The 25,197-nt window shown below is 52.8% G+C and overlaps 1 protein-coding gene across 2 annotated transcripts in view; it reads left to right on the forward strand.

The window, feature by feature from the left end:
- The window catches only part of FBLN2 (fibulin 2), a 77,297-nt gene that overhangs the window by 4,736 nt on the left and 47,364 nt on the right, over positions 1-25,197 (forward strand). For both annotated transcript variants that reach the window (XM_053598890.1, XM_053598891.1), the window contains exon 2: positions 18,609-19,928. In XM_053598890.1, the coding sequence (XP_053454865.1) occupies positions 18,650-19,928 (1,279 nt within the window). In that variant the 5' untranslated portion in view covers positions 18,609-18,649. The remainder of the gene's footprint in view (positions 1-18,608; positions 19,929-25,197) is intronic.

The following is a 25,197-nucleotide window of genomic DNA, read 5'->3' on the forward strand; positions in this document are numbered from 1 at the left end:
TCATTCATGAGTTTCAAGTGAAAGTGTTTAAGATGGTTTTAGAATAATACCCTGTGTTAACTGGCCTTGTTTTTGAACAGACTTCTTCCTGGCATGGCCTGTGAAAGTTTCCACTGTGATTAAGATTATATGGGTACTAAAGTCACTTATTGCAAAGTTTGGCTAAGAGACAAAAGGCTCTCCCCCCCTTTTCCTTCACCTCTTTTCCTGTGGGTATTTTTCCTTCTAGTGTTTTGACTTATGGGCTCTTCTGGGGGTGGGCATCACCATCTTTAACATTCTGTCTTGAAGGCTTGGTGGCTCACGCCTATAATCCTAGCACTCTGGGAGGCCAAGGCAGGTGGATTGTCAGAGCTCACAGGTTTGAGACCAGCCTGAACCAGAACAAGATCTCGTCTCTAAAAATAGCTGGACGTTGTGGCGGGCGCCTGTAGTCCTACCTAGTTGAGAGGAGGAGGCAAGAGAATCTCTTGAGTCCAAGAGTTGGAGGTTGCCTTGAGCTATGACTCCAGGGTGACAAAGTGAGACTCTGTCTCAAAAGATAAAAAAAACCCAGAAAACAAAAAAACATTCTGTCTTGAGCCTGTTTTCTGCCTGCTCTGCTGACCTGGAATTTAGTGACAGGTCCAGGCCCTGGAGGACAGGGAGCAGCTGGGTGCAGGTAAGTTCCCCTTTGGCGTTCTATGAGGTTCATAACCCATCTTTGCTACTCACATACCCATGAGGCCAGTGAGTCACCCCTCTGAGCCTCAGTTTCCTCCTCTGTAAAATGGGTGTCCCACTGTCTACCTCCCTGGCTGTTGGAAAGGGGAAAGGAGAGCACACTTGCCTCATTCAGCAGATATGGAATAAGTGTCTGTTGGGTGCTGGGTATAAAGTGGTGACCATGTCAGTGTCCTCTGCCCACACAGAGCTTGCTTCTGGTGGGGGACACAGATGGGAGAGAGACTGATGCTCACTGTCATGTCCTGTGCTGACCGTGTGTGTGAGGAGGGCGGGGAAGACTGGGGCAGGACAGAGTCTGCAGTTCGGGCTGTCTCAGGTACAGTGTCAGTTGTGGGAGCAACCCAGTTGGTGGGCATTGCTGAGGGAGGGGACATTAAGACAGAGAGCACAGCAGGTGCAAATGACTGGGCACAGCTGGAGGACAGGACCCCCATGAGTGAGGGGGCTGGAGGAGCTGCCTGGCCAGGGATGGGGTTGGGGCTGGCCCCGGGTGTGTTAAGTTGCTGCTGGGAACTCTAGTCTGGGGAGCTTCCCCCACAGCTCAGGCTGCAGGGTGGCAGCAAGTGTCCCCCAGCAGCATCCAGGGGAGAGAAACTGGTGCTCAGATTAGGCTGCTGGCAGTACTGGAGGTCGGAAGCAGTTAGATCTGGACTTATTTCGAAGGTGGGGCTGCCAGGACTTTTCCATGGACTGGAAATGGAGTGTGAGGAAGAAGAGAGGCAGGGAGAGGCCGAGGGTCCCACCTGGTGGTGGACACGAACACCGAGCCTCATCTCTAGCCCTTAGCAGCCCTCAGTCATCCTTTACCCTCCCCAGAAACCCTGAGTGTGGGCTGTCCAGGTGGCCATGTGACTGCAGACAGCTCTGCCCCCGGGCTCCCTCTGGACTCCGGGGCTGGTGCACAGAGAGGCAGAAAGCAGGGTCCCGCCTGAGGCCACCCCAAAGGCCCCAGACACGCCTGCACAGGCAGTTCTGAAACGCTCTGTCGGTGCCATCCTCTTGGAGAACACAGAAGCCGTGGGAGCAACTAGAGGGGCAGGAGGGCAGGCAGGAGGCCTGTGAAGGGGCCAGGGCAGGGAAACTGAGGCTCGGAGAGGCTGTGCCTGACTGCAGTCACACAGCGAGGGACGAGGAAGGACTGGGACCAGAGCCAGCTCTGTCTACCTCCAGGTTCTGTTCTGGCGAGCGCCTCGATGATGGGGCCTGCCAGCACACCCACATTGTTAATTCACCTCCTTTGGGCATGTCCTTTCCCAGGGCCCCTCTTAGGTCAAGCCATGCGTCATTTTGCACCATTGTCCTCAAAGTTACTGGAATTGGAAATGTTGCAAAAATGCCTCTCTCCCTTCTCATATATGGGGCTTGTTGGAAAGAAAGGCTGGTCTGGAGAAAGGTTATTTCCTTCCTCAAGGGTGGGGAGCCTGGCTTTTCTGAGGGGCTGTATTGTAGGTGGCTGGTGAGGAAGTGGTGCCGCCCACCTGCCCCGGCCCGGAGTGGGTAGGCAGTGAGCACCCTGTGCCAGGGGAGGCCTTGGCCTCAGCAGATCCTGCTGTCCCCTCCCTCTCACCTTATTGGGCTGTAGTTTGCTCATCTGTGAATCCAGGATAGTCCTAGCTCTGCTGACACTTGGTGCCCAGGAGTGGTCTGAGATGGGCAGAGGCCTCTAAAGTGTGACAGGGACCCAGCCAGGCATGAGGGAAGCCTGGAGTTTCTCTCCCAGCCTCAGCTTCTCCATCAGTAAAGTCTCCCAGAGGCAGTGCTGCAGTAGGGTTGGTGTGAAAGACCAGAGGACGAATCTTAGGCACACTCTGGGCAAGCACTGTGCTGAGTTAGTGTTAGCTGGGTCTTTGCACGTGGTGGCCCATCTCTCCTGTCACTTTTCTCTCTTCTGGTAATGAGAAGCCATGTGTGTTGGGGCCAGCTCTTGGCCTTGTGGACAGGGCACATCAGTGTATGATAAACCTCCTGAAGTTCTTCCACCTTAGCCTGGCACCCCCATCCTGGCCTGAATTCCCAGCCCTATCCTTGATCCCGAGTCAACTTTGAAAATACATTAAAATTTTTTTTTCACTGGAGAACTCACAGGACCTCTGAACTTACCTTCCCAGCTTCCATAGGTCTGTGGTCTGTGGACTAAGTGGTAGCCCTGAGGGCAGTGGGGAGCCAGGGCAGGGTGGTGAGGAGAGACACCAGCCCTGGGGGATGTGTCAGATTGAGAAGAGTGTGGAGGGGGCAGGCTGGGACCCTGAGGGTCAGGGCATGGGATGGGTGGTCTTGACACATGCTCACCCCTTGAAGGCACAACCAGTCGTACCCTCATTGGGTTCTGACATGCTCTCACTGCAGACCCCCCTCATCTCGGTGGTTTCTTAGCCTCCCTGGTCCTTGGGAGCAAGAGTGCACAACCATCCTCATGCTTTGGTGCTGGGGATCATTTCAGGGCCCCTTATCTCTTCCCCTGCACAGCCTTGGAAGCAAATTGATTCCACCAGCTTTGTCTGATCCCTGGTGGCTGCTGGCTATTGTCTCATTATGGTACTGATAGGAGCTGGCCTCTTCAGGAGACCTATGCCCTGGCTGGAGAGAGCCAGTGGGCGTGGGCTTCCTCTTCTAATGAGGTGAGATGACCTTTCCTCCCACCTCCTCCACCTTTACAGCATGTTATTTAAAAAAAAACAAATCCTCCTCTGTTTTTGCTTATACTTAACTTTAAATTAAGGAAACCTTTTATCACAGCTGAAGATAGAAATCAGGACCTCTTGCCCTCCATCAGCTATACCAATCAAAATAAATGTAGCATTAACAAAGCAGCACGTGGAACCCCAGGCACCTTCTGTTCCCTGCCTCAGCCTTGGCACGAATCAGTTTCACCTTTTCTTTGTTAACAGGGATGGCTGGCAAGTGTCCGAGAGATGTTGAGGCACACCTGTGCTGCGCAGAAATGTTCTCCAGTGGCTCAATTGGTTCAAAGAGACTTGGAAGGGGGACAGTTCCTCACCAAGGGCCACTGGTCCTTAACTCCTATCCCTGAAATCCATATCTCTGTGTATAGCTGTCTCCAGCCCCTCTGGCCATCGTACCCCTCACATCTCTCTGGGCCTCCTTGGCAGGTTGTGTGCTGGGGCAGGGTCGTGAGAGGAGGCTCCAGACATCCAGCAGGGGTGTCCTCTCACAGCCCAGCCCCTGTGCTCAGGCCATGGCAACCTCAGTTCTGTGCCCGAGACTGTCATAGTCAGGCCAGCTGCTATCACAATATACTGCAGAGTGGGGAGTAGGCACAGCAGAGGTTTATTTCTCACAGTTCTGGAGGCCGGAAGAACCCAGGATCAGGTGCCCCGGATTTGGTTCCTGGTGAGAGCTTTTATGTGCCTCCTGCCTGCTGTGATCCACATGGTGTGGGGAGACAGCTCTGGTCTCTCTGATAAGGACGTTAATCCCATCATGGGGTCCCCACTCCCATGGACTCATCCAGACCCCTTAATTGGAGGCCTCACCTCCTGAAACCATTCCACTGGGGTTAGAGCCTCAACACAGGAATCTGAGGGGGACACATATGCTCAGACTGTGACAGACTATAGACGACTAGGTGTCCCAAAAGTTGCCCCCAAAGTTGCCATATATAGGGAAATGAGAAATTGTAGCTAAATGTACCTTTATTTACAAAATACTCACTACAGAATTTGACAAAGAGATGGCCAACACATAGGGAGTATTTTGTAAAATTCTGTTATGAAGATTTTGTACATAAAAGTACATTTAGCCACAATTTCCCCTTTTTCCCTATGTATAGCAACTTTAGGGGAGACTTTTAGGATACCCTGTAGTTTACTGAACTGCTAAGGATAGAAAGATTGGAGTGCCAGCTGGCTGTCCCTGAATCGCCCCACCGTGTCCCCACAGCAGGACAGGCCTGGCCCAGGTTCACCCCCAGGGATGGCTATGGCTTCCTGTGCATGGGGTGGGATGGGTGACCCCTCCTCGGCGAATCGCCCCACTGTGTCCCCACAGCAGGACAGGCCTGGCCCAGGTTCACCCCCAGGGATGGCTATGGCTTCCTGTGCATGGGGTGGGATGGGTGACCCCTCCTCGGCTCCAGACGTCAGGGGCTCCCATGGGGCTGGTTGGGCCTCGTATGGCAGCGTAGCCCACTGTGACCTGTGCTCGGTCCTCCCACTTTGTGCTCTTGGCTCTGGGATGGGCCTGTTGGTTGCCTCCTTTACACAGCCTCGCCGTGTCTATGGGAAGGACTAGTGGCCCGTTGGCCTTGGGTAAAGCTGCAGCGCCCCAGGACTTCCTCATGCCCCGTCTTCCTTTTGTCTCTGCCTTTCTCTGTGGTCCACCATGTGGCAAGAAACGCGTCCATCCTTAGCTTGGAGGCTTCAGAGCTCATGCTTTCTTCCATCGCAGATGGGCTGCACTGTTTTTTTTTTCCAGACAGAGTCTCACTGTGTTGCCCTTGGTAGAGTGCCCTGGCATCACAGCTCACAGCAACCTCAGACTCTTAGGCTTAAGTGATTCTCTTGTCCCAGCCTCCCAAGTAGCTGGGAGTACAGGTGCCTGCCACAACGCCCAGGTATTTTGTTTTTGTTGCAGTTGTTCAGCTGGCCTGGGCCGGGTTCGAACCTGCCACCCTCGGTGTATGTGGCTGGGGCTGTAACCACTGTGGTACGGGTACTAGGCCATGCTTTCTTTTATTTACGATGTGGCTCCAGGGGCGTGTTGGGAGCCATTCCCTGAGAATGGGGACTGATGAAGCAGCCTGCCACCCCACAAGGGGTCTACTGCAAGGGCAAAGTTTCCTAACTACAGAAACTCATTCTTGAGGTCAAGTCAGCCACAAACAGAAGAAGGTTATTATTCTTTTTTTATTTTCACAAATGTCAGGGTTATTTTGACTGTAGGTGATAGAAAGTACAATTTAAGCAAACATATCATGGAACTAAAAAGCAGTGGCATCTAGCTTCAGGCATGGCTGCATCTAGGGGTCATCGGGTGCAGTCAGGACTGTGTTTCCATGTCTCACTCTCCTGTTTCTCGTGGTGCAGCATTGTCAGGCAGGCTCACAGCCTGAGAGCCAGGCAGCCCTCTTTCCCAGGAGCTTTAGCTTAGGTCCTTATGACTGCATCCTGCAGCCGTCCTGACTATTCACTGTGGATGGTGGTGGGAGACCTCTCATTGGCCATCCAGCAGTCAACATAGCTGTGGGTGGGTGGGTGGGGGTCAGCAGAGGAACATTGGGGTACTTTTAGCAGGAGAAGATGGTAGAGATCCCGGGCCCCCCACCAACAGCCAGCACATTTCTCTTCCTGTGCCTATCTCACGTGGATCCATCCAAACAGAATGTGAAGACATTCTCACGTGAGTGACAGCAGCTATTCACAATCTGGAGTGGTTCATGTTAATATAGGGAGTTGTAGAGAAGCAATGGAGGCTGGGGGAGGGGGGTCCTGACCTCCAACCAGCCCCAGTATATAGCAAACAGCAGAGTCTGGCCTAGAGTATTATACTTAGTCTCCCCAAAGCAATCAGCTACCACTGCCCCATAAGAGGTTTGCTTTAAACCTCTCATGTTTTCTACCTTCCTTGTCTGGAAACTGAAGATCAAGGAATTCCATATGCAAAGTGCAGGAGGTTATAGAGGTAGTGGTGAATTCTGAGGAAATGTTTCCTAGAGGAGGGGATATTGAGCTGGGTCTTTAGGGATGAATAGGAGTTTGCTAAGGGGGTGGAAGCTATGCCTGGCAGAGGGAACAGCCTTTGCAAAGGAATGGATAGATTTGAGGAGCTGTGAGAACTTTAGAGTAGTAGGGGCTAGTAATTTGTCTTTTGTATTAAACATTTATTGAGTGGCCACAGTTTTCTAGGCACAATGCTAAGGTCTTTACATTGTCTCCTCCTGGTATTGCTGAGAGGCTGCTGATTAGGCCTATTTTGCAGATGAAAACATTGCTGCTCAGAGGGTCCCAGGCTTTGCATTGCCCAGCAACCTGGAGGAGAATTGGGTTCAAATTTGAGCTTTGATTTCAATCTCTGGAGTCCAGAGCTTGGTCCCGCTGACCGTCCCTCTTTACTTTGGCAGCGGTGGCTGACTGCTTTGTGGGGGTCCGACAGTTATACCCAGACTGGGCCAGACCCTGCTGTTAGCTACACACCAGCCACCTCACTGGCAGACCTGAGAAATTCCTAAATTTCAGGCCCGTGCAAATAAATTGGACACAGCACAGACCTGAGGGAGTCATGGAGAGGCTGGGCCGTCCACTCCCCTGGTTGGTGCCTCCTTCCGGACGCTGCGGCAGCTGAGAAGCCCAGGTCTGCTGTGGTCCAGCCTCGCTGGCCTGCCTGCCTGTCTGCCTGTCTGTCTGCTTGGCTGTTGGTCTCTGTGTCTCTTCATCTCTCTGCCTCTGTCTCGTGCTCATCCCCTCCCCGGTGCATATCTGTCCCTGTTTCTGTCCGTCTCTGTGTCTCTTTTTGCCTGACCCTTCTCTGCAAGGAAGAGCAGAATCTCAGGCCTTTGTGAGGCTAAGGGAGGACACAGGACTGAAACTGCTTCTGTGTCAAGAGGGACACGTCCCTTGGTTGTTACAGTGGGAAGCTCCCAGCAGAGCCAGTGACTTGCCAGATGACCTCAGGCAAGCTTTCTCCAACTCCTAAAGCCCTTATCTGGGGGAATGTTTTGACACTCACAGTCATAACTCATCCCATGCTCTTTGCCAGCCCTGTGCTGGGGCCACATAGATTAATTAACCTACCCCCTCCACTTACCCACCTATCCACTTACCTACCCACTCATCTATTTAATACCTATCCTTTCATCCATCCATCCATTTACCTGGCCACCCACCTACCCATCTGTCCTCCACTTAACCATCCACCCATTAACCTTATCCATCCATCCATCCGTCCGTCCATCCGTCCATCCATCCATCCATCCATGTACCTTATTCATCATCCATTCACCTGGCCACCTACCTACCCCATCCATCCTCTACCTACTCATTCACCCATTCACTTTATCCATCCATCCATCCCTCCATTCATTTTTCTGCCCATCCATTCATCCATCCAATTACTTATACACCCTTCGGTTTGGCTTTAAAGTAGGGAATAGAATTGGGGTGTGCAGTTTCAGGAGTGAGGGCATCCTGGGTTGGGATAATGATAAGAATAAAGATGAGGGGTTGGGAATTAGAGAAATTTTTCTAGTTTAGCAGGAATTGGGTACATGGAAGGGAACAGGAAAATGAGTTCAGAAAGATAGGTGTGGACTAGATGGTGAAGGGCTTTGAATGCCATCCTTAGCAGTTTTTACTACATCCAGGTCTTCAGCTAGGGTTCATGAGTGAGCTCCAGGAAGTCTGAGACCCCCCCACCCCAAAAAATAGTTTTAGATATGTCCATATGTCTGTTAAGGTTCTTGATTGCAAGTGACAGAAATTGTAGTCCAAGTTAGCTTAAACAAAATGGGTTCATGTCATTGCAAAGTTAAGCTTTTTACTTAGTTTCAGGCATGGCTGGATCCAGGTGCCCAACAGCTATCACTATGACTCTTTTTTTCTTTCTTTCATCTCTTGGCCTTTATGTTTGATAGCTGGCTCAGCCTCAAACAGTCTCCCCCATGACAAGATGGCTTCAGGGACCCTTGACCTTACATCATCTTATGTCTAATACAGTGGGAAAGAGAGAGGCCATTTGCCCAATATCTCACCTCAGCTGGGTCTCCTGGGCCTACTGTTTTGAGGGGCACAGGAAGTGTTGATTGGACAGACAGTGGTGTGGGCCCCATAATGAATCTGGGGCTGTTTTTAGAAAGAAGGTATATTTGTGCTAGGGGGTCAAAAGCCACCCAAAGTCCACTACCAATCTTTGTGCATATTTTCCTTTTTTTTGGTGGAGGTAGGGATGGATTATCCATAGCTTTTCTCAGACTCTCAAAGGGGTCAGGGCTGGCTTTTGAGCAGGGAAGAGAGGTGCTTGGGTGAGCAATCCCTGGGGGCAGGAGCTCTGGCAAGCAAGGAAGCAGATACCTGGGGATCACAGGGCTGGGGCAGGGGTGCTGGGTGTGCCTTCCAGTGGGTGTGCAGAGCCAGGTGGGGGAGCGTGGTGACCTCAGCTTTGGCTGTGGGCAGGCCCATTCCTCATTGCTCCCGCCCTGGGAGTGTTTCCTCTTTGCAGAGTAGTGACTCGTGGAGAAGGAAAATATCAGCTCCCTCCCGTGCCAAGAGCAACATTTTCTTTTCTTAAAGATTGATTAAAAGTCACGGACATTAATCCTTGTAATTTTTCACCTGCTTATGTTGGTAATAAGATTAGTAATTATATATGGAGGGTCAGGGCTTACCCAAAATTTAAGGAGCTTTTTATTCATTTCTTTCTTTCTTTTTTTTCTTTTTTAGGGAGGAGAGGGAAGGGAGGGGACAAAAACCTGGCTGTTCCACTTGAAGGATTATTTTTCCCAGTGTTCTCATGAGCTCACCCCACCGAAGGCAAGCCCCAGGGGCCGGTGAACATGTGAGGAACATGGGGCTCCCAGCACCCTAACCCCCACCGGGCCCTCTGCTTGGTTAGCATTTTGCATCCACAGCTGTTTCCCTTCTCCCCAGGTATCTCACACCACCCACCTGTGCCTTCAGCCTCGCAGTGCCCAGTGAAAGGACCACAGATTCCTCCCCAGACCCTTTGGCCCTTTCCTCATGACCAGGCTTGTTTTCTTTGTGCAAATCATGCCATCAATTATTGAGACTTTTAAACTTGATCACTTTGGTTTTGATAACTGGTAAGTTTCACATCCCTTCCCCCCTTCCATTTCTCCTGCCAGTGCCCTCTCTGGTTTTTATTTCCTTTTCTCTAGAATACGACAATGGCTTTTATTCCTTTTCTTTGAAGTCTTTTTGATGGGGAAAAAGCATATATACAAAAAAGTACTTAAAATTCAGTGCAGGGTGGTGGGAGCCCTACACTGAATTTTAAGTACTTAAAAGCAAGCCCTCAGGTAACCGTCATCTGGGTGAAGCCAGAATACAAGCTGCCAGTTATTTAGCACTTGACTTTGATGGTGATCACTCCCGCTCATCTTTCTATTTCTGCTTTCTACGTTTGTAGTCCCTAAATGATGTAGTTTTACCAGGTTTTATACTTTGTACAACTGGAATCTTTCCCAGACTTCTTGAAAGCATGTCTACAATTCTACACTGAATTCCCAGGGTGCTGTGACCTAGTGCTGGCCCCACTATCCAGTTGGGACTGTACCCCATACTTTGCTGAGGTTTCCAGGCTCTAGACACACGTGACTGACTAGTCTCTCCCACTTGGCTCCTCTCCTACCTGCATGTTCTCTCCGCACCAACTCCTCTTACTTTCCCTATTGCTCTTTCTTGCCTACTGCATGTCAGTCACAATGACTTGTCAAGCTGTTTCCTGCCTCAGGGCCTTTGCATATACTGTTTGCTCTGCCTGAGATGCCCCCTAGATCTTTGCACGGCCACCACATTTTTACCAGGCAGGTATTGGCTGCACTGTCATTTCCTAGGCTACTCTGACCACCCTTGCCAAAGGAGTGCCCAATCTCTCTCTCAATGCCCAGATTACCTTATTTATTTGTTCCTTATCTCTTCCCTCTACTAGAATGTTGGCTGCTTGAGGGTAGGACTTTCATTAGTCTTATTGACTGCTATATCCCAGTGCCTGTAACAAGCAGGCAGATAGCAGTTACTTGATGAATAGCTACAAACTGAAAGACTCTGGCCGTACTCCCTGGGGCAGAGAGACCTGGGTTCAAATCCCTGCTCCACCTTTACGGGATCTTGGACAGATCATTTACCTTGTTTGGGCCTCACTTTCCTCCTTAAATAAAATAAACATATCTGGAACTCACAGTGCACAGTTTGGCATTTTGTGGACACTAAGTGTCAGTGAAGGAAATGATAGTTAAATATGAACTTGGTCAACAGCTACAGTCCCTACTTGTATACCAGGGACAAGTTTATTTTTCTCAGTGAACTAGATGACTTCCTCTTATCAGACAAAGAGCACCAGGTCACCCTCTAATTTCCCTTTTGGCCTTGGCTGCCAGGAAGGTTATTTAAGAGGAGGTCTCAGGAGAAGCCCTTATTTCCTGTCAGGCTGCAGGGTGCTTTCTCCACTTTGCTCTCTCTGCCCTTTGATTACTCGCTTTTGGCTCTATAGCACACCTATATTATTATCATTTTTGATTTTTGTAACCTATACATAACATAAAATTCACCATTCTAGCTATTTTTAAGTATAGTTCAGTAGCATTAAGAAAATTCACATAGTTGCTGTGTGTGGTAGCTCATGCCTATAAACTTAGCACTCTGGGAGGTCTAGGCAGGTGGATTGCCTGAGCTCTTTAAGACCAGCCTGAGTAAAAGGGAGACTCCATCTCTACTAAAAATAGAAAAACTAGCTGGCCTGTAGTCCCAGGAGCCTGAAGTCCCAGCTACTTGGGAGACTGAGGCAGGAAGATCTCTTGAGTTCAAGAGTTTGCAGTTGTTGTGAGCTATGATGACGCCACAGCACTCTACCCAGGGTGAGAGAGTAAGACTCTGTCTCAAAAACAAACAAACAAAAATTCACACTGTTGTATAACCATCATCACCATTTTCAAAACTTTTTCATCTTTCTGAAAGGAAACTCCGTCCCCATTAAACACTCCCTCCCCCTGCTACCCTCCCCCAGCCCCTGGCACTCGCCACACTTTTCTGTCTCTATGAATTTGACTACTCTAGATACCTCATGAAGTGGAATCATACAGTGTTTGTCCCTTTTGTGCCTGGCTTACGTGACTTAGGATAATGTCCTTAAAATTCATCCGTGTTGTAGCATGTGTCAGAATTTCCTTCTTTTGCTCCCCCCCTCCCCCATCTATCCATCGATGGGCACTTGGGTTATTTCACTTGTGTCTGTTGTGAATAATGCAGCAGGGAACATGGATATGTAAATATTATTTTTAATGAATTACTTTCTTACCTTTCTGGACCTTGGGTGATCCTAGGCTAAATTATAAATTAAAAGTAGGATTTTGGACAGTTTCTAGGACCAGGCTGTCTTACCTGCTCTTGATTGGTGTATCTGTGTGTCTTTGTGTGACGGAGACTGGTGCCCTCTCCCTGGAGGTACATGTGTCCCCAGCTGCTGCAGGTGCTAGCTACTGATGACTAACACCTGTTCCCTCTCCAGCCATGTGCCCTTGGCTGGCAGGTGTCACTTCTCTTGAGATGCCTGGAAAGAAACTCTCTGTGGCCTTTGGCCAGTGACTAACAGGTTCCTGAGGGGAGTGAGCCCCTGGGGTCCCTCACCCTGCAGGGCTCCCCATGGGATAGGCTGGTGCTGGTCTCCAGTGGAGACCACAGTTTTGCCTGGCTATCCTCTCCTCTACCTGCTTCCCTTTTCTCTTTCTCCTAAGAGGCCTCTCCCAATAAGCCATGTATACAAGCATCCCCACCTTGCTTTGCCTCTGCAGAGCCCAATCTAAGACAGTTGCTCATTCCTCCTCCCATTGTGGGTCTTGTGTAACTGTCGGGTGTTGGGTTAGACTCTCCTATAACTGACCTACTAAGGTCGAAAGGCCACGTTGCTAGGACTGGTCTCCTTGGAAGGGGTGAACACTTCAGGGTCCCGCATATAAAGAAGAGGCAGGTCCTAACCCTACTAAACCAAGCTATTTGGGAGGTGACCCTGGGGCAGCAGGAACTCCCACATCATCAAGGCCTTTCTTTCTCCACTGTGTGTGGACAGGAGAAGCTCAGGGTCTTGGAGAGTCCAGGCCGGATAGAGAGGACTGAGGGAGTCCAGTGATGCCACTGGGAAGTGAGTGTGGATCCCAGTTAGAACAGGAAAGCCCTGCTGCCCAGCCCCACAGCATCAGTGTTGAATAGTCTCATATTCAATGTTACACTGTTAAATCAATTATAAATTAAAAGTATTGGCAACTAATTTAAAAAGTATACCACGGGGCCCCACTAACACAGTACTGGTTTGTGCCTGCCTTCTGGTTGGACTTGGGGCCAGGGCAGCCATCCGGGTGGAGCGGGCAGCCAGGTGGTGCTGATTATACGCTATCATCCCCGCATGTTTATCAGTCCCAGTGTTTTGATATAGCTGCCTATTGTTTGAAAGAGAGATCCCCCGCGAATATTTTAAAAGTTTTAAAGCCATTACCAGACCAACCTGAGATGTTTTTATTGTCTAGAGTTGTCTGATCAAACATAGGCTACCCAGTTAAATTGGAATTTCAGGTCGATGACAAGTATGCTCCAAATATTGCACAGGACATTGCTTAAATATTAAACAATTATTCATCGTTTATCTGAAATTTCAATCTAACCACAAGCCTTGTGTTTGCGTTTGCTAGATCTAGCAATGAAAAGGATCAGAGAATGAAAGGAGGGAAGAACTTTTCTTCTTGATCTCATGTCATATATGTGTCTGTGTTCTCACTATGGCAGGATCCCAGGTTTGACAATGGCACCACTGGGGATGTCCCTCCAGGCAGCCTTGTCCTTCTCACATCCTTGCTCGCCCAGAGTGTTTCCATCTTAGGTCTGCTACAGACAAATGTGAAGGTTATTTTGCCACAGGAGGCGGTGTCACCTTATTATAAGTTTTCATGTTTGTGTTTTAAGGCAGTTGGGGAAGTGATGAGGATGGCAGAGAAAGGAGCTTATGGCCAGGCAAAGGAGGGCAGCTGGGGTCTGATTGACATCCTGAGGCACTTCAGACTCTCTAAGGCCAGAGACCTCCCTCCCCCAACCTGTTGCCCCTGGGTGCCCTGAGGAGAGTGGCATGTCTTCGGGGGTAACACTGCACAGTGGCCTGTTGGACACTCCTAGGGAGGAGACCCTTGCTTTGTGTGCCCCCCTCACCCCCCCCACTGCCCTGTCCACATCCCGTTATGGCCCTGAGAATGTAACCCTGGGTATGAATCTACAATGCTCACAGCAGGGGTTCTGGGCCCCCTACCCACCCACCCACAGCAGGGATTTGAACAGCAAAGACTGAAGTTGTGGCAGCCCCAGTGAGTAACCTCAGCCTGCCTCTGCTCCTGTCTTGAGCCTGCTCCTCTTTCTTTACTCAGGTGTCAATGACTTACCCACAAGGCTGGACAGTCCCAGATGCTGCATGCAGAAGCCACTTCATGGTGGCTTCAGCTCTTGCGTACGCTCCTAAACGTCCACTGTCTTGTGCCTCTTCCTATGAAGAATGGTCAACCAAAATAGGGAGGATGGTGAAAGGACCCCCAGCCACCCATCCCCTCGATTTAGCAGCTGTTAACATTTGCCCACATTGCTTGTGACTGGTTTTCATGCTGGAATATGAGCACACACTGCAGACATGATTTGTAAAGTATTTATCTTTTCGCGAGTGACTCCCAGACGGCATTGTGGTCCTTCCTCACAGTTGCTCAGTCACTCCCAGCCATCTTTCTCTGCTGTCCGCTCACACCAGAGTCCAGTCAGGAGCCCACATGGTTTTGGTGGGTCCATCTTCAGCCTCTTTTAATGCAGAGCGGTTTCCTCCTATTCCCATTTCCTACACGAGGAAGAGGCTGGGCCATTTGTCCTAGAGACAGTCCCACTTCTGGATTTATCTGCTTTGAAGTGCTGCTGACTTTAGATTCCCGTGGCCTGACGACCTCCCTATTGCTGCATAAACAGTCGCCCCACATTGGTGGCTGAAAATAGTGACAGCTGTGTAATTTGCTCTGGCATTGAGGTGAAGCTTGGATGGCCCATGGTGTTAGCTACGGGCACTGTTGTTATTCACCTGCTTTCTAGGCTTAGGGGGTTCTGAATGACTTCACACCCTTGCTCTGAGCCTTGGTGGGGAGGAGTGGAGCTGACAGTCAAAAGTCTCACCTGCTCAACCAGGGCTCTCAGAGATCTCCACCGCTCTCCCATCATCCTTCTGGCCCCCTCCACAGTTCTGAGTCTCATTGGTTAGGCTTGGTCACGTGCCTGTCCCTAAGCCAATCACAGCGAGGAGGGCAATGAGCCTCTGTGATTGGCCAGGTGTGGGCTGGGTCCCTGTGGGGCCAGGCTGGTGGGGTCCCCAGTGGGTAGGAGGCCCACTTGGGACTCAGAAATTCTTTTTTCCCCCCAGCCAGACCTCAGGAGAAAGAGTTGAGTTAATTATAGTCTTCATTTAGTAACCCATGATTATCTTGGTCTCCGCAGGTTCCCTGCTCCCCGCCCTCCCCCTACAGGCGGATGCCCCATTCCCTGTAGTGGATGTCTGCTCCTTTGCCTGCGTCTTGCAAAATGTATCTCTGGCTTTGGATACATGCATTTTTACACATGCATTTCACACAAATGGCGTTGGGCTATATATCTTGTTCGGTTTCTTACCTTTTTCACTGAGCATTCTATTTTGAGGGTACACTGAATCGTTGCCTTTCAGTGCTGGGGGTGTGTCTATGAGGGTTGCTCACGTTGTCCTCTGAGGACTATCTAATGAAGACTTAGGGTGCATGTGTGGGCAGGGTCAGGAAACCTCCAGGAGTTGGGGCAGCTCTCAGGAGTGGCACTGGTGGGGGCCCTTACCACCTGGGCCTTAAGGGGTGGAAGGGGGGCCCCTGTGAGAATCTCCTGCAGGGCCGTGGTGTGGGGGAGGGAGGACAGCCACTGGAGACCTCTCTCTCACACCCGCAGCTCTCTTGAGAATGGTACCCACTTCTTGGGCCCATGGGAGGCTGGAGGGCGAGGGAGTTGGCTGCAGCCTGAGGCCAGCTGCTGATATGGAGCAGGTGGAGAAGGGCAGGCTGCATATATGAGGGTGGGCAGCTTGACAGTAACTGGCAGTGTGGCCTCCATGGTACACCCTTGCTACCCCTGTTTGGTGGCACGGTGGCCATCATGGTACAGATTTTCCTTAGTAATCCCCTGGGCATCAGAACTGCAGGTCACTGAGCAGGTGTGCCTTCTTCCAGAGAGGTCACTCCAGGTGACACTTAGGTCAGTGGCATCACAATAATAACATTATTCTAACCTTTGTCTTTATAAGGGCCCTAAGGGGAGAGCTTTTGGTGGCTTTGCTTTCCATCTCATCTCCCCAGTTCCCGATGAGTCCTCCCCAGACCATGCATAAATAGAACCTCATACCCCATGTGGCACTTCAGGGTGGCCAGAGTTCCATCGTTTTAAAGAGGAGTTGGAAACCTGAATTTTCATATAATATTTCTAATTTGTGAATACTGGTAGCCAATTTAAAACTAAAAGTCGTGGTGTGGACCATATACAATGCACTTGTGGGATAGACAATGCCGTGGGCCTGGAACATGATCAGAGATGTAGTAAAACCTCTTTATTGTGTGGACAGACCCTGTTTCCCCGAAAATAAGACAGTGTGCTCCCAAAGATGTGCTAGGTCTTATTTTCAGGGGGACGTCTTATCTTTCCTGTAAGTAGGTCTTATTTTCGGGGAAACAGGGTAGATTTGAGGCTCAGAGAGGGCTGGTGCCTTGCCTGGCGCTGCACAGCAAATGAGAACACAGAGTCAGTTTGGGCCTGCTGTTCTTCATTCCTACCCTGGGATGGGGGTGGTAGGCAAGCCCAAGATTTGGAATCCCCTGGGTGTGGCATGGATAAAATGTGACACTGGGGGAAGGTGTCAAAGGGCCGGGCCACCCTATAGACAGGTAGCAAAGCTAGGAGACAGGCTTGCGTGGGGAGTGGGGTGGGACCAGCTGGGAACGAAGCTTTGGGATAAGCTCTAGGAGAGCCTGTTTTCCTCTGGGAGGGGTGGATCCTGTCTGGTGTTTGATGAACAAAAGGGCAAATGGCGGTGGGAGTTTAGGTCTCCTGCAGCAAAGATTTCCTTTCTTAAGAGGCACTGTTGGGAGTGGATCTGAATAGTTTGCAGTTTGCACACTCGTCCTTTAACCATCCAGAGGACCGTTGACTTTGTTAATTGGGACTGAATACCCCAATTATTCCAGGGGCTTTATGGAGACTTCCCCATCGGCAAATCCTGTCCACGAAGCTACCTTCAGAATAAATCCCTGTATTGTCTCTTGCCGTTCCCTGCCCTGTTCCCCCGTCTTATTTATTTATTTGAGACAGAGTCTCTCTCTGTCACCCTGGGTGGAGTGCCGTGGTGTCATAGCTCACAGCAAGCTCAAACTCTCGGTCTTGAGCAATCCTCTTGCCTCAGATTCCCCAGTAACTGGAATTACGGGTGTCCACCACAACACCTGGCTAGTTTTTCTATTTTTAGTAGAGAAGGGATCTCGCTCTTGCTCAGGCTGGTCTTGAACTCCTAAGTTCAAGCAATCCACCTGCCTTGGCCTCCCAAAGTGCTAGGATTACAGGCATGAGCCACTGTGCTTGGCCGGGTGAATCCTTTCACTAGACTCTGAGGAAGTCACTCAAGGCTGTGGGGCTTCCAGGCATGCTAGAGCTCATCCGCAGCTGCCACGCTTGTACTCAAGCACTTGGCTCCCCAGGTGGCCCTCTGCCGGCGCCGTCGTTCTGCTGGTACAGTCGCAGGCCCTTTGCCCACACTGTTGCCACTGTCTGATGTGCTTCACCAGAGAGACCATTTGGGTCTCAGCTCAAATGCCACCTCCCCTGAGAAGCCTTCCATTAGCCTGGCTCTTCCCACCCCATCACGTCCTGTTTCCATTTCCTGCTTCCCCCCATCTATTTCTTCATTGTACTTACTATAGCCTGGCAGTCAGCTCACTACAGATTTCCTCTTGGGTTTATTATCTGCCTCTCCCTGCCTCCCTCCCCTATCCATGCTGGGAGGATGGCCAGGAGCCTGTCTTGCTGGCTGATAAACGCCTGGTTCCTAGAGGGCTGGCATGGAGGAGCCGCTCATGGTGCTGGTCAATCTGCTGTGCCAGGGCCCACAGGCTGCTGATGATGACAAGCTGGGCTGTCACCCTGGCACTCCCTTGCTGGGCTGGCAATTAGTGGAGGAGGAGCTATGCCTATGACTTCTGGGACCATCAGGCCTGAGCGGACTCTGTGTTCTCATTTGCTGTGCAGTCCCAGGTAAGGCACCAGCCCTCTCTGAGCCTCCACTCTGCATCCACACAGTAAAGAGGTTTTACCATGCCTCTGGTCATAGTCAGGGCCCACAGGCATTATCTGGGGCTGTGGAGACTGGGAACAGGGGAAGGGGTGCAAGTGGGTATAGGAGAGAGGACCAGTAAGAAGATGGCATTTGAGTGGCTTGTTCTGAACGATGGGGATGGGGAAGAGAGAGCCTCAGGAGCATTCAGGCCTGAGGGCCCAAGTGCCAGGCTGAATCAGGAATCGGGAGTGCTCCTTGCTGGCAGTGGGGAGCTGGGGCAGCTGTGGGCTATGGTGTGTTGGTGTCAGGCAGATGGGAGCAGGGCCTAGAGATGGAGGGAAGGGGCACAGAGAGTGGGGAGCTGTTTGGGGGAGAATGAACAGGACCTGAGGGTGAGATTGTCAAGGACAGTGAGGTGTCAGGGTGCAATTGCTGGAGCTGCTGATGAACTGGGCAGGAGTGTCCTCTGGAGCTGGACTTGCTGTCTGAAGGGGCCTCCAGAGGCATTGCTGAGCCCTGGGCTGCATTGGGTTTTCCTGCCCAGCATCTGCCACTGACCATACCCTCTGGCCAGCAGTTGTGGTGCAAGGCTGGGAGTGGAGTTGGAGTTTTGGGAGAGAGGATATTGGGTGGTGGGGCAATGTTGGCGACGCCAGGCCAGCACCTGCGGCACTGAGTGACTGTGCACTCACCTGTCTGTGTCAGAGCCCGTGTGCTCTGTACGAGCTGGACTCCGTGTGTGGATGTGTGCTCGTGTGTGAGTGCGGTGGCTGAGGTCGGGCCCCATCTGTGTGTACTCCCTGCCCACCTGCACCCCCGGTGCTGACACCTTCCTTTCCATCCCCCAGAGCCTTGCAGAAGAGGGGACTGTCCTGGGCTGGCCTGGACCATGGTGCTACTCTGGGAGCCTGCAGGAGCCTGGCTGGCCCTGGGCCTGGCCCTAGCCCTGGGCCCCAGCGCAGATGTGGCCGCCCCGCAGCAGGACTGCACAGGTGCCAAGTGTCCCCCACTGGAGAACTGCATCGAGGAGGTGCTGGAGCCAGGTGCCTGCTGTGCCATGTGCATGCAGCGGGGCTGTGCCTGCGAGGGCTACCAGTACTACGACTGCCTGCAGGGCGGCTTTGTGCGCGGTCGCGTGCCCGCTGGCCAGTCCTACTTCGTGGACTTTGGCAGCACTGAGTGCTCCTGCCCCCCGGGCGGTGGCAAGATCAGCTGCCAGTTCATGCTCTGCCCAGAGCTGCCACCCAACTGCATCGAGGCCGTGGTGGCAGCCGACAGCTGCCCTCAGTGTGGCCAGGTGGGCTGTGTCCATGATGGCCGTAAGTATGCTGCCGGCCACACCGTCCACTTGCCACCATGCCGGGCCTGCCACTGCCCTGATGCTGGTGGGGAGCTCATCTGTTACCAGCTTCCTGGCTGCCATGGGAACTTCTCAGATGCTGAGGAGGGTGACCCAGAGCGACACTACGAAGACCCCTACAGCTATGACCAGGAGGTGGCCGAGGCAGAAGCGGCAGCAGCCGTAGGGGGTGAAGGCGAGGTCCAGGTGGGCGCAGCGGTCCCCCCAGCTGCTCTGGGAGGTGGAGGTCAGCCTCTGTTCACTATCCAGGCAACTGCCTGGCCTGCCATGCTCCCCAGGCCTACAGCAGCTGCTGCCTTGGGTCCCCCAGCCCCGATTCAGGCCAAAACTAGGAGAGTGACCGAGGACAGGGAGGAGGAAGATGAAGAGGAAGAGGAGAGGAAGGAAATGGCTGTCACGAAGCCATTGGCATCAGGTGGCCCCAAGGGGCTGGACGATCTGCCCACTCCAGGCCCAGCCGGACCCGGTCTCCCTGTCCAGAAGGAGAGGGCAGAAGCCAGGGCGAGGCCTGAAGAAAACCTCATCCCAGATGCGCAGGCCATGCCGGGCAGCACAGGGCAGGAGGGCGCCATGCCCATGCCGGGGTCAGGCCCAGCTGGTCGCATCCCGACACAGGCCATGCCAGGCTCTCTCAGGGGTCTGGTCGAGCCCAGCACCCATCCTATCCTATCCACGCTACCGCCCGATGCAGCCCAGGTCCCACCCACCCAGGAAGTGCCCAAACAGCCACAGGTTCTGCCGCGTTCCCAGGCAGAGGAGGATGCAGACCCCAATTCTGTGCATTCTGTCCCCAGAGGCAGCCCTGAAGGTAAGGTCTTTCCTGGTTTCTCCAGGAGCTCTTGGCCCCGGGAGGGCAGCCTTGGGGGGTTGGCTGCTCCAGGTCTCTGAACAGCTGCTTGGGGCAGGAGACATTGGGTCTGCAGGGCCATGTGGCCGTGGCTATGTTCTTGGTCTCTGGGGTGGCAGCAGAGGGGATGTGTTCTCTTGTAGGAGCTCCTATGAAAGCTTAGTGCCAGAAGCCAGCCCTCATCCCTCTCCCACTCAGCACCCTACTGTGGCTTCCACCTTGCGCAGAGTAGAAGCCAAGCCCTGCACAGCTTGCCCTCACGACCTCCCGACCTCCTCTCTTGTTGCCCTCCCGATCACCCTCTCTGTAAAGCCCCAGTGGTCCTGGCCAGGCAGCTTCTCTTGGTGTTTGCCACTACCACTTCCCGGCCCCGTCAGGTGTCCACGTGGCTCACTCCTTCCCTCCATTCAGCTTTCCAGGGAGGTCTTCCCTGACTACCCACCTTTCCTCTTCCTTTGTTTTAATTTCTCAGAGCAATACCTAACATGATAATGAATGATTACTTGTGTACTTGTATGTTGTTTTTCTCCCTCAGTGGAATGTTAACGTCGTGAAGTGAGGGTGGGGTCCACATCTGTCATATTCTCTGCTGAGTCAAGGTCTCTGGCAGGGCCTGCACACAGTTGGTGCTCAGTAAATATTAGGTGAAGGAATGAGTGAGTCAGCAGGGGGTTCCCTGGGTACCCCTTCCCTTAGTGATCCCTCCTCACTTTAGTTTCCCTGCCATTCTCTGAGCACCCCACACTGTCTCCCTTCTGTTCCAGGCATTTGCTCACACTGTTCCTGGTCAGCTTAGACAGCACCTCCTTCAGGAAGCTTCCTTGAATCTTCCTTGTCTCACTCTCTCTGGCCCCAGCTCTATGTTCTCCCTGCCTCCTTTTTAAGGGTGCTCTGGGGAGTTCTCTGATTTCTAGAGATTTTTCCCCACAGCTGGAAGCCTGTGTCTTGTTTAATCCTGTATCATTTACTCCATAAAGCTTCATTAGGTGTCATCTGTGAACAGGCCCTGGTGGCCCTGGGAAGGCAGGATGGATCAGTATAGACCTGGCCCAAAGGCTGGGTGCTGTGAGGGACAGATGCCTGTGTGATAAGTGGGAAGGCTTCCTGGAGTAGGGGGCATGAGAAGCCCTGGGGGTTTCTGTGGTTTTCCCATCTACCTATCTCACTGTGCACAGCTGTGTGGCCTCAGGCCAGGTTCATAGCCACTAACACCCTGTTTCCCCATTTGTTGAGTGTTGTCACCACACCTGCTGGGCACGTGCAGCGAGGATAAAACTGGGGTCTCTGTGGGCTCCTCCAGCCCCAAGGCTGCTGCCCCTGATGGCTCTGCCTCCAGCTTGCTGGAGTGGGTGGGGCACAGAACTTACCCTAGCTGAGTGCTTTCCAGGTGCCTCAAGCCTGTTTCTGTGACACTTGATTCTCCCCACAAGCTGGGGTTGGGAAGGTGGGCTCGATTTCCCCAGTCTAAGCCAAGTATGGTCTGAGAGGTGTGGCTGGTAGCTCCAGGTCACAGGTGGGAGGTGACAGGCCAGGACAGGGAGGCAGGGCGCATGTGTGCGGGTGTGTGTGTAATGAACTGCATGTGTGGCAGGGAAGGCTCACAGCCTGCCCTGGAGTGCCATGCACACAGTGCGTTCAAGCTGTAGCCTCCAGGATTTCCAAAATAGACACAGCCCCTTCCCTCCCAACCCCCACCCCCATCCCTGCCAGAGGCCTCCCTGTGTTCTGGGCTTTGGAATCTGGAGAAAATTTTGTTCTCAGATGGATTTTGGGGTGTGGCCTTTCGTGAGGGTTGCTGGGGGATGCCCTCCCTGCTCTGGATGGAGTGCTCCTCATCCTGTCTGAGGGCTGTCATGCCAGGGGGCCCAGCATGTGCAAAGGCCCAGAGACTAGAATTACCAGGGAATGGGAAGGGAGGCATGAGGAGTCAGGGAATGGGTGGGTTAAATGGGACAAGAAGCCTCAGCCCGACCAGATAAATATCTATACCTGACCTCTTACCCTTCTGCCCACCCAGGTCCCCCCGCCCCATCACCCACCAATTCATGGGCTCTGGCTCCACAACTCATGAAGTGGCTTAAGTTTTGTGCCTCAGTTTTTCCACCTGTAAGTAGCAGAGAAGACCCCGCATCATGGGGCTGTTCCAGGGATTAAATGAGCTAATTCATGTCAAATGCTGCACATGGAGCTGAGTACTTGCTGAACAGTTGAAAACACCAGTGTTTTATTCACTGTCCACTCTGGAGAGTCACAGAGCACCTCTCTGTGCCAGTGGTGAGGCAGGCGGGGCCTGGGCACTCCCCTTCTAAGGCCAAGGGGGGAGGAGGGCATCACTCAGATACCCACATGCAGGGGCTCCCTGATCATAGCCGTGTGCACGCATAAGGGGTGGAAGGTAGATGGGAGCCTAGAGGTGGGGGTTGGGTGGAGACCATCTTGGGGAAGTAGAGTCTGGGCCTCAGAGCTCCCGGCTGCTGATGTGAGGGGAGAGATGGGGGTATCTGGATGATGGAGGGGCCCCTGTTGGGAGAAGATGGAGAGGCAGTGGGGCCTTGCTCAGCCCCTGGGCCCTCTAAGAGGCGGGCGGTGGGGCCGGAAATGACCCCCTAGCCATGTTGCCATGGCAGCCCTGGGGCCTGGAGAAGGAGGTTTCCAGCCATCGCCCAGGCCTGGCTGGGGCGGGGGTCCTGTATGGGAGCCGGAGCAGTGCCAGGGATCCAGGCTGCTTCGCTGGGCTGTCTCTGCCTCTGAGCATGTCCAGATGTGGCCTAATGGAAGCCACATGCCCGGCTCCCTGGGCTGGAGAGAAGGGGTCTGATGTCTGTTGTCACTCAGGGGGCTTTGTGAGGGCGACTTCTCCTGCAGGGCTGGCACAATGAGAGGTCACAACAGAGGGGGCCCAGGGGCAGGGCGGTCCCCGAGGAGGTTGGAGGTTTCAGGAACAGCTGGAGGCAGCCCCTGACCTGGAAGAGGCCTCAGTGCAACTTCTGTGGGCCCCAGCAATGCGTGGTAGGAAAGGGGCCCCTTCCTTGGGCCTCACATAACCAGATTCTGTGGGGCAGGGGTCTTTGAATGCTGTGATGCTCTGGTAAACAGAGAAACTCTTTAAAATTCAAATGACTGTTTCTATCAATTACAGACACCATCTAGCACTTGTGACTTGTGCCAGGCATTGTTGTAAGCACTCTGTGACTAAGCCCTTTAATCCTCACCACAGCCTGTATCAGTTTGCAGGAGTGGGAAGTGAGCTTCAGAGAGCTCGGGCCCTTGTCTGTGCAGAAGGTGGTGGGGCCAGGTTTCCCTCACATTCTTTATCCCTTCATCCGCTAGCGGTGGTTTTTGAGTGCCAAGTGTGTGCGTGGGCTGGGCAGATGCTGAGCATACAGTGTGGATCAAAACCCAGCACAGACCTGCCCTTGGGGAGCTTGTTAAAAAGATTTGTTCTGTAAAATTTAGATTCAGTCCTAAGTTTGTACTGAAGGATCCAAAAAGTGGCACGCTGGCTCCAAGGCCGGCGACGCCCCACCCTAGGGTAGGCTGAGGAATGAGGGGGCAGTGCAAGTCTTTCTTGGGGGGTGGGATATCATTTGGGGATGAAGGAAGATTTCCTGAAGGAGGTGATGTTTGAGCTGCAGCATGGAGGAGGGGATGGTGGGCAGGGAGTGGTGAGAAGGGGGTGCTTCTGCCGGAGGGAACTGAATTAGATTCAAAGGAAGCCCTGTGGCTGGTAGGAAGAGAGGGTGGGAGGAGGCAGGGGCTAGATCCAGGGTAACATGTGTATCTTCAGGACGATGATTTGTGCTTTTGTTCCCAAGGGCAGTGGGCAGCCACTGAAGATGTAAGGCTGGGGGTAGCATGATCTGATTTGTGTTTTGAGGTGCTTCCTCAAATGCAGAGAGGAGACATAGGGGCAGGGCTCTTTTCCTCTCACCGTAAGCCAGTGCTGGGCTATTCCAGTGGCCCTGGGTCTCCATGACCATCCAGAATCACCAGGCAGTGACTCCAGGGAGCAGCGGAGCATGACTGCCGAGGCTTGCCCTGTTCCCTGGAGGATTCTTATAGACTCTCTTTTCCACTGTGGGCCTGTGGGGTTTTTAAACCCACGTGGGGTCTGAGAAATTCATGAGCACGATCTTGAGCTCCATGGAGCTGGAGCAGGAGTCTGGATACGGCTCCTGTGGCCAGTGTGGCAGAATTACACCCTGCAGGAGCATGCGACTTCTGGCGTGAGCTGGGGGTCGGCCTTGTGGAGATTGCAGCCCCAGTCCAACAGCACAGCCCTGGGAGAAAGGCTTATTGGTGACTCAGCTGACTCTTCCTCTCCTTCATCCCTAGCCCACTGGTCCTTGAAATGTGGCTGCCGAGGGCCTACTGAAAGCCACGGTGCAAGAGGCCTGGTCCTCCCATGAGCACTGCACATCCCTGGGCGGGTCGCTGTCTGGAGCCCGGTTGCCTGTCCGGCTGCCTGCTTTGATTCTGAGGGCAGAAGCCAAGGTGTGTTTCAGGCCCATGCCTCACTGGCGCGTGACCTGGGGCCTGCAGTCTGAGCCCAGCTGCCTCACTCATGGAGGGGTGTGTGTGTGTGTCTGACACACGTCACTTCTGTGAGGACTAACAGGGATAACTCAGCCTAGGAGCAGGGCCTGTGAGTGAGAGTGCAGCTGGCATCCCTACCCTCTGCTGGCCCTGTCTGGACAGCAGTCCTACTGAAATGACCCACCTACCTTGCCTCTGCCCACCTGTTAACTTCTTTCTGCAAAGCGTGCTCGTGAGCGTTAGAATTTGTCACAGACATTTAGCGATGGGAAAACTTCACATAAAATTCAGCTTTCTGGCTGGTGTTGAGAACTTGGCAGATGCAGCCAGGCTCAGCCCACATGTAACAGGCTGGCCATTGAGGGTGCTGAGAAGAGGCTACTCTTCAGACTGGACAGGTGCCCGTGTCTGCTGCAGCCCCTGCAGGCCAGCTGTCCTGGGTCTCATAGCCAGCTAGTCCAGGTTGACGTTGGGTTTGGGTCCGATGCTCAGGGGCACCTGACAGTCCTGGGAGTTTCACCCTGTGGCAACCTTGAGGAAGTGCGTGGGGATACTGTCATTTTGCAGAGGGGGAAACTATCATCCTGTGGTGGGGGGGCTTCTTTGGAGGTAGAACTGACGGCAGAGGAAACAGTCTTCCAGTGGCAGGGGCGGTTGGTAGCTGGGTCCTGTCTGTGTTCGCCCTTCTGGAAGA

The sequence above is a fragment of the Nycticebus coucang genome, chromosome 8, assembly GCF_027406575.1.
Source record: "Nycticebus coucang isolate mNycCou1 chromosome 8, mNycCou1.pri, whole genome shotgun sequence".
Classification (NCBI taxonomy): domain Eukaryota; kingdom Metazoa; phylum Chordata; class Mammalia; order Primates; family Lorisidae; genus Nycticebus; species Nycticebus coucang.